A 9,466-nucleotide genomic window follows, 5' to 3' on the forward strand; every position below is an offset into this window, starting at 1 on the left:
ACTCAGAATCATATAAATAATCCACAGGAGTTTTGCGATTCTGTTCAGTGGAGCGATGAAACAACACCGGAACTTTTATGCACAATGGATCAGCGGTACGTCTGGAGGAAGAAGAATGAAGAAAGAACACACTCTGTACACAGTCGAGCATGGTGGAGACTCGGTGATGCTCTGCGGCTGCTCTGCATCCTCCGGCACTGGAAACCTGCAGCGTGTGGAAAGCGAGACGGATTCAGTGAAGCATCAGGAAATCCTAGGAGAAAACGTCACGCCGTCTGTGAGGAAGCTGAAGCTCGGGCGCCGTTGGACCTTCCGACAGGACAACGATCCCAAGCGTACCTCAAATTCCACCAAGGCAGAAGAATCCTGGAAGATTCTACAGGGCCGTCACAGTCACCTGACTTGAACCCCATAGAAAATCTCTTGTGTCATTTGAAGAAGGTGGTTGCCAAACCCAAGAATATTACTGACCTGGAGGCCATTGCTCATGAGGAACGGGAGAAGATTCCTCAGACACGCTGCCAGAAACTCTGCCTCTCGTTTGCAGCAGGTCATAACAGCAAAAAGGTGCTATACTAAGTACTGAAGATGCTCGCCATGAAGGGGTTGAAATAACTTTCGAAACTGAAGTTCTGAATGAACTCTTGCACAGCAGAATTAAACCTTACAGTGAACATAATTGAACATCATCAGACCTAAAGAACTTCTGTATTCATTGTATTAAGAGCTCATTCAGAAATTTCAGGGGAGAAAAAAGTATTGGACTGTTATATGTTTTTGTTGTTGTTGTTGTTGTTGTTGTTGTTGTTGTTGTGTTGTTGTTGTTATTGTCCAGCACTCATTCCCCAGCCTAAAACCAATAGAGCTGCATTAAAAAAAACTGTAATTATGACTATCTGGCAACCCACACCAACATACAATTCTCCGTTGCGGTGGATTTTGATCTCAAACTGGCCACTCAGACTAAACACAATACAACCTTGCCAATCTAGATCAAACAACGAGGATCCGTTAGAGTGATCCACCCTGGCAACCGTGATCAGATTCAATCTGATCAACCTGAGCCAATCACAAAACCAAAGTCAATCTGATCAACCTTAAACAATCACAAAGCGAAATCCAGTCCGATCAGTCTAATGCTTCGAAGACAAACAATTACATACATCACTTTCCCGATTTTCAATACCGGAAACCAGGTCTAAACTCATTATCTTGGGGTTTAATTTCAAATAAATAAATAAATAAATAAATAAATAAATAAATAAATAATCCTCAACACAACCAATCTGGCAACCCGAGCAAACGCGCTGATATAAACGCCGGCGCTCCGGCGCGCGCGAGACGCGGAGGAACAGAACCGGAGAAACAGGCGGATCAAACCATAACTTCAATTAGACTTGGACCGAAAAAAAAAAAAAAAAAACAACAACAACAACAAAAACTGAACTACTTCACGCCTCTCTCTCCATCTCTCCATCCCTCCATCTCTCCATCTCTCTGAGAGAGATTTAACCCGCCACCGGCGCCTTGCTGCAACACCGGGGCTTTTCTACCTAATGCACATTCTAGTTTTTTCTCTCTGGAGGACTGAGAAATAACACTGGACTTTTCATCCAGAACCTTTTTTTTTTTTTGGTGACATATTTCCTAACAGTGGGTACATTTTCAATATTTATATATTTTGAAGAAAAAAACAACAACAACAAAGTCTTAAGTATAATGTGGATTGGAAATCTCTACTCATTTATACTACCATTTATTTATGCAGATTTAGGCTTTAATTGATATTGATTATTCATATAGAGATTTTATACTGCAAGTCTTATAACGTTATATATATAGATATATAGATATAGATATATGTGTGTGTGTGTGTGTGTGCGTGTGTGTGCAAGACCATTTGAATATATCCAAATTTATTAGATGCAACTGTATAGTTATGAAATATTGAAAGTCATCAAATGATGAGAAAAGACAGAATGCTTTGTGAGAGCTGGCAGGCAGTACAATTCTCTCCAGTCATTACTGAGATTTTATGAGCATGTGGCCTCAGAGAGGCAATATTATGAACATGTTTTTAATGATATTTGGTTCAATATTATAGGCTACTCTAATAGAAATATCCCATAATCATGGCTGTTTTTATGAGCCACACAACAGCAGGCGAGTCTAAAGTATAAGCCGGTTTGGAGGTGGGTTTTTTTGTTTGTTTGTTTGTTTGTTTTTAACATTTTGAAGCTTCTTTTTGTTTTTGTTTTTTAAACCCAAACGGAGAAATAGCTCGAAACGACGACAACGGAAAAAAGCGGCTACACCGGTTATAAATCAAACGGCTGTGATCTGTATCTTGGAGTATTTTTAGGCGTGTGGAGGGAGAGAATGGACTTACAGGGAGTAGAGGAGAGAGAGAGAAAGAAATGCAAAGTTTCCAGGATATATGAACGCAACGACAGGACACGATTTTAGCCATGATCTCCGTGTGGCTCGATTTCATCTGTGTTTGTGTGCAGAGTTGACGCTACAAAAGCCAATTCCGGTTCTCAAAAAGACTTTAGTGAAAGGGCTGGAAAGGACCGCTCTTCACTGAGCCGAGAATCACTGAGCCGAGAAGATTTACGAGCGGAGCGACGACAATCATGGCAAACCCGGGGACTTTAGGAATGGAACAAAACATCAGCGGAACCACAGCATTTTTCACTTCAACCTCCAATCAGAGCATGAAATCAGCCCCGTATTCTCCTGAAGCGACGGCGGCGTTCGCCACGGCGATTACTCTGATGATTGTCTTCACCATCGTGGGAAACATACTAGTCATCATCGCCGTACTGACGAGTCGGTCTCTGAGGGGGCCGCAGAATCTGTTTCTGGTCTCGTTGGCTGCGGCGGACATCCTGGTGGCTACGTTGATCATCCCGTTCTCGCTGGCTAACGAGCTGATGGGCTTCTGGTACTTCCGCTCAGTGTGGTGCGAGATCTACCTGGCACTAGACGTGCTCTTCTGCACGTCCTCCATCGTCCACCTGTGCGCCATCAGCCTGGACCGCTACATGTCCATATCCCGAGCCGTGACATACGGATCCCAGAGGACGCCGCGCCGGATCAAATGCGCCATCCTGGTCGTTTGGCTCATCTCAGCTGTCATCTCTTTCCCACCGCTGCTGTCCATGAACAAGAACCAGGGGAACGCCAGCTCCTCTGATGGACCTCAGTGCCAGCTCAACGACGAGCGCTGGTATATTCTCTACTCCACCATCGGCTCCTTCTTCGCCCCCTGCCTCATCATGATTCTCGTCTACATGCGCATTTATCAGATCGCCAAGCAGCGCACACGATGCCCACCAGGAGAGCCGAGGAAAGAGATCCCCGCCAGCGCCACGACTCCCAAAGATAGAGCTCTCCAAAATGGAAGAGGAGATGGCACGAATACGCCGTCTACGCCACAGAGGAATCCGACCACTCCAAGGCCACCCACTCTCACCGTACCTCAAGCCGAGGGAAAACAACATCCGGCAAGCACCGACACCCTGCATCCACCACTTTCTCCCTCCAAAGAGATGACTCCCAGCACTCCTACCCCTCCTCAAGTCCAATCTCCTTCCCTTTCACCGTCCATCTCCTCCATGCAAAAGAAAGACTCGGCCCCTAACAAACCCAAACAAGCCAAGAAGGAGAAAAGGAGCGGAAAGAAACCCGACAACAACAACGGTGAGAGCTCGTGCTCCGATTCAGACACGGAGCACGGAGGGGTGGGTGTCGAGATTCCCGTGACTCCAGGTGCTGAACTTGACACTAGTGTTCACTCTCCAGCCACCATTCAGAAGTACAGAGACATGGTCACTACAGCCAAGGGTACAAAGTTGGCTTCGGTGAAGCACAAGCAGGACGGGACGCCCAACTCGGCTCGCCGCAAGGCCATGGTGAACCGGGAGAAACGCTTCACCTTCGTACTGGCGGTGGTAATCGGCGTGTTCGTCGTCTGCTGGTTCCCTTTCTTCTTTTCCTACAGCCTGCAAGCCGTGTGTCCCGAAACGTGCACGCTTCCCAAGCCGGTCTTCACGTTCTTCTTCTGGATCGGCTACTGCAACAGCTGCCTCAACCCCGTCATCTACACCATTTTCAACAAGGACTTCCGCAGAGCCTTCAAGAAGATTCTTTGCAAAAACACCAAGGGTACATTCTTTTAATGCGCATCTGGTGGAGAGAAATAAACCCACCCCCCCCCCCCCCAAACTATTTAAAATAGAGAAAAAGCACAACTTCTTTGTAAGAGTGTAAATAAGAGGCTCTTTGTATAGCTGCGCGATGACGAAGCACATTATATTGTTTTTGATAAATGTCGGTCGACAGAGTCGGACCGTGAATTCATGCGGACTCTCGCGGGTTTACAGTATTCCACCGCTCCTGCCACAAATGCACAATGGACAGCAGAAGGGTGAAGATGATTTCAGAAGGCCAAACAGAAAAACCACGGGAGCACAAACCAATAGTGTTGCTCTTCTTTCGCCTTTCTAAGAACACCTGCCCTCAGGGATAGTGAGTGCACGAGTTTCAATCCAAACAGTCTTATTTGATCCGCACATCACTCGCTCTTACACCCTAGACAACACAGTTAGAAGATTCTCCTCCTTAAAACCTGACAAGCTTTAATCCTGCAGTGGGGGGGGGGGGGGGGGGGGGGGGGGGGGGGGGGGGGAGAGAAAAAAGAAAGGGAGAAGAGAAGAGAAGCTCTCACATAGAACACCTTCAGATTCGGCCTAAAAGCAGATAAGTTGCAGGTGACACCGGGCGGATTTGTGATTTCCCGATCATTTTAGTAACGCAGGCACGCTCGCTTGAATCCACAGAGGAAAGCTTGGTTATCGTACAGGAGCTTGGCGTGCTTCGGTAATGCAGTGAACATGGATGCGACTGCTCTGAGGTAGATAAGGATTAGTATGTGTGCCATGGACTCTGATTATAACTGGACCATTTTTTTCACTTTTCTCTACAAGAACTCTGCCCTAAACGGCACTACCGCACCCTGACCGTTCAGCAGGGTGATACTTTGGGACTAAGGGCTGATGGCAATGACACTTCCTGTTTTATTTGTTATTTTATTATTATTTCTTCCCCGTCTTATTTGATGATCAAAGTGTCATGTGTGCGTGTGCGCGTGTGGGTGTGCGCGAGTGCGTGCGTGCGAGCGAGTGAGCGAGCGCATGTTGTGTGTGACTGCCCCATGTGCGAATGCGAAGGCGACTGCGAGTGCGTGCTGTGGGTGAATGCGTGTGCGCGTGTGGCGTGCAGGGAGGTTTGTGTTCGTGCCGTGTGAAGAAACGTCCATCCCTCATCTTTATCATTGGCACTTAATAGGAAATTTGTGTTTTGATTTTTTCAAAAACAAACAAAAAAACAACAACAAAAAAAAACAACAACAACATTCAAGCATGCCTTCTCTGCCAGCTTGTGCCAGTGCCTCCCATCCCATCCAGCTGCTTCATCGTGCCAGCGCTGTTACACCTGTGCTTATTATCTAAACAGCACACATGTGGATTTCGGTGTATTGCGGTTCAGTCAGGGCCCGTGAACAATTTTGCTTTTGTATTATTTATTTATTTCCATCTCTCTTTTTTTTTTTTGTCTTTTTTTTTAAATATATATATATATATATATATATTCCTGGCTTGTTATCATGCCTTCTTCATTTTCTCTGTAAGCTGGATGGGGGAAATACAAAAAAAAAAAAAATTGTTATGTAAAAAATAATTCATCAAGTGCTATATCTGGTATTTACATTGTTTCTCTGAATAGTCTTAAGTGGTTATTGCTTTCGGTTTTCCTCTGTAAGGACACTGCGTTTGGGCTGCACTCTACAAAGCTTTTGCAAATGCATCATCCTCCAGATCTTTATCCGTGTAGTCTGTTTGATTTCCTCCACTCTTTGGAAATAAAGCCACTGAAATATGAACACCACTCCCTCAGTCGCATTCTTATGGCTATACTGGGAACAGAACTAGAACTAGAACAGCAGCATCCGCCACTACGGCGGCTATGGGAGATGATCAGCATTTCCTTTCCTTAAAAATGTCTACAGGGATATGACACTGACACGCATTTCTCTTCAGCGGGAAGCAACCTGTTACAAAAACGGCTCTGGAACGGCGCTAATAAATACGTCGGCACGCTGTTTTCAAAAGCCGTGCATTCGGCTGTCACGCTCAGGCCGAGTACGTGAGAGCTTCACGTTCACACTGCGCTGCAGTTTCGTAGACACGGCGACTCCGATTTCCATATTTATGTCCGCGTTATGGATGTACTGGCAGAGCGAGTTAGGAGTTTGCAGTGTCTGTATTTAAAAATAAATAAATAGAAACACGGGGGAGAGCAATCTTATGATGTTTTTTTCCGAGTGGATTAAACATGAGCGACACTTTACGGTGCAGCTGAACGCTTTAATGTTCTAGGGGTGCTGCGGTGGGTCAGGAGCGCCGAATGCTTTAACAAAACAAACCAGTAAGAGCAAATCGGAAAAAGAGCAACAACAAAAAAAAATGCAGCAAATCGGAAAAAAAGCAACGAAACCCGACGGGAAATCAGAAAAAAAAGCAACAAAACCAAACAGGAAATCAGAAAAAAAAGCAACAAAACCAAGCAGGAAATCAGTAAAAAACAAACAGGAAATCAGAAAAAAGCAACAGAAACAAACAGAAAATCAGAAAACACAAAACTAAAACCAAAAAACAGCACGCAAAATACAAAAACACATCATTATTAAATCACACTGGAAAGGGGAGGTGCTTATTGAACACGATGTACGACTATCACGAGGAAAAAAGAACTACGAAGCTATTACAGTGATGTTATCATAGTGATGAGTAATTCTTTCTGGTGAATAACCCGGCTAACTTTAGGCTAGTGTTTAGCCCCTGCGTGCTATATTAATGTTGTGGATCAGCAAGGCCTGTGATGTTTAGTAAGGACCCTTTCTAAGGACCTCCCCGTTTCGTTTTGCGTCAGTTTTGCTGTGTTGCTGACTTTCCTGTCGTGTTTTTGCTTTGTTAACATGTTTTGCACGTACACGCCACAATTTCCGAATGCTGACATTAAGCGCTGCATGAACTCTTTACAGTTCTGAATTAACTCCTACGGTGCTGAACGAACTTTTAGAGCACACGAATGAACACCTAGAGCGCTGAATTAACCTCCGATGTATCGACGTAACTTTTAGAGTGCCGGATTAAGACCCTTTGCCGGATCAGGTCTTTATAGTTCCGAATTAACGCTTATGGTACTGAGCAAACTCTTAAAGTTCTGGATTGCTGAAACAAAATGAAACCACTTAAATAAACAGTCTCAGGCCTAATGCTAATGCAGAGCTGATTCAGTCATTTTCCACGCTCGCCCTCTAAACTAACCAACTATCATTTTAACAGTTTTTTTTAATCGGTATTAATATCCATATAGGTCTACTGTAACGCAAAACTAATCCCCTGAAGAGGGTTATCTTAGGCTGTGATGCATGTGGGGTCTCCTAGCCTAAAACCAAAATAACTGGAACTGTGATAATAATAAAAAAAATACCACAAGCTAGTACCACACACGAGCCTCCTACCCAGCAGATTTTGTTAGGAACTGTTTGTTCAGTTAGGGTGATCCATCATGGCAACCCTGATCAAATTCGACCTGATCAACCTCAGCCAATCACAACGCAGATTCGACCCGATCAGCCTAATGTGTGATCAGTTTGGAATTCCGTCTGATCTAATTAGACCGATCAGCAACCCTGGCCGCATAACTCATTAAATTGAAAATCTGGCAACCCAAGCTGATGCGCCGATGTAATAAACGATAACAATAAACAATCAAACAAAAAAAATAAATAAACCTGTCTTTTTCTCTCTCTGTAATCTATACCACCAAAGGAGGCTTTCTGCAACACCGGGACATTTTTACAACACAGATTCTAGGTTTTTTTCCCCGGAGGACGTTTCATCTAGAACCTTTTTTTGGTTCCATATAATTTTCTAACAGTGGGTACATTTTCATTATTTATATATTTCGAGGGGGGGAAAAAAAAAACCCTGTGGCTACTAATTTATAGTGCAATTTATTTATAGAGATTTAGTTTTTAATTGATGCTGATTATTCGTATAGCTAGAGATTTATATTTAAAGTCTTATGACATATTGTATGTGTTCAGCAAGACAATATTTATTATTCATTATCTGCGATTTTATACACCATATGGCTAAAAGTATGTGGAAACCTGACCATCACACACATATGTGGTTCTTCCCCAGACTGTTGCCACAAAGTGTGATGCAAACAATCGTATAGAATGCCTCTGTATGCCGTAGCGTTACAATTTCCCTTCACTGGAACTAAGAGGCTCAGACCTGTTCCAGCACGAAGACATGGTGTGCCAAGGTTGGACTGGAAGAACTCGAGTGTCCTGTACAGAGCCCTGACCTCAACCAAACGGAACACTTTTAAGATGAACTGGAACGCCGGCTGCGCCCCAGACCTCCTCGCCGAACATCAGTGCCTGACCTCACTAACGCTCTTGTGGCTGAATGAACACGAATCCCCAACACCACACACAAATCTAGTGGAAAGTCTTCCCAGAAGAGTGGAGGTTATTATAACAGGTCAAATAAAGCTGGAATGCGATGTCCAACAAGCACATATGGTTGTGATGGTCAGGTGTCCACAAACTTCTGGCCATATAGTGTAGTGTAGTGTAAAATATTGAAAATAATCACACAGTGAAAAAATCGACGACGTGCTCATGGTCGTATCCACCGTTGAGGTCACCGGGGTCCGGACCTCGGGATTTTTTCCGAGCTGTATATTAAAAGTCATAAAATAACTGCCTAAGATATTACAATGCAAAGATAACCGACCTTCTCAGGTGACTTTTCGGCCAGCATCCAGAAGTACAGAGACGTGGACTGCGTTTACACGGACAGCAGTATTCTAATTATTGACCTTATTCTGAATAAGACAGTATTCTGATTAAGGTGTTTACATGAGTCGCTTTTAGAATACTCCTTTCATGTTCCTGTGTTACGTGTTATAGAACATAGATCGATTAACGTCACACGTCATTACGTCCCCGCGCCACGCCGTCCGACGTTCCTCCAGAATTTCACGTATCGACGTACAGTCGGTCTTCGTTATGGGACCGTATACAGTTTGGGGTGTTTTTATTTTTAATTGTACGAACGCTTCAAGTGCGGTTAATTATTTGTACGTGCAAATAGACGACTGCTTGAAGCCGTGGGCTGCGTCCCAAACCGCGTACTTACCGTCTATATAGTAGCCGAGATACATGTATTTCTCCTACTACAGACCTATAGTAGGTAAGTACGCGGTTTGGGACGCGGCCGTGCTCTCTTGTTTGCCGTCAGACGGTCGAGCGCTGCCGTGTGTGTACGTGTCCCGTCGCACAATGCGGTGAAAACTCCCACACGACGTTAATAGTGTG

At 44.4% G+C, this 9,466-nt stretch overlaps 1 protein-coding gene across 1 annotated transcript; it reads left to right on the plus strand.

Annotated features, from left to right (window-relative positions):
- Positions 1-1,324: 1,324 nt before the first annotated feature.
- adra2b (adrenoceptor alpha 2B) lies at positions 1,325-4,667 on the plus strand. The gene has a single exon (XM_017466858.3). The coding sequence runs from the start codon at positions 2,637-2,639 to the stop codon at positions 4,182-4,184; it is 1,548 nt and encodes a 515-aa protein (XP_017322347.2). The 5' UTR covers positions 1,325-2,636; the 3' UTR covers positions 4,185-4,667.
- The last annotated feature ends 4,799 nt before the right edge of the window (positions 4,668-9,466 follow it).

Source organism: Ictalurus punctatus, chromosome 5 (genome assembly GCF_001660625.3).
Source record: "Ictalurus punctatus breed USDA103 chromosome 5, Coco_2.0, whole genome shotgun sequence".
Taxonomy (NCBI): domain Eukaryota; kingdom Metazoa; phylum Chordata; class Actinopteri; order Siluriformes; family Ictaluridae; genus Ictalurus; species Ictalurus punctatus.

Bases quoted from the DNA above. Each gene is read 5' to 3' on its own strand.
- adra2b (XM_017466858.3), top strand. From the start codon at position 2,637: ATGGCAAACCCGGGGACTTTAGGAATGGAACAAAACATCAGCGGAACC.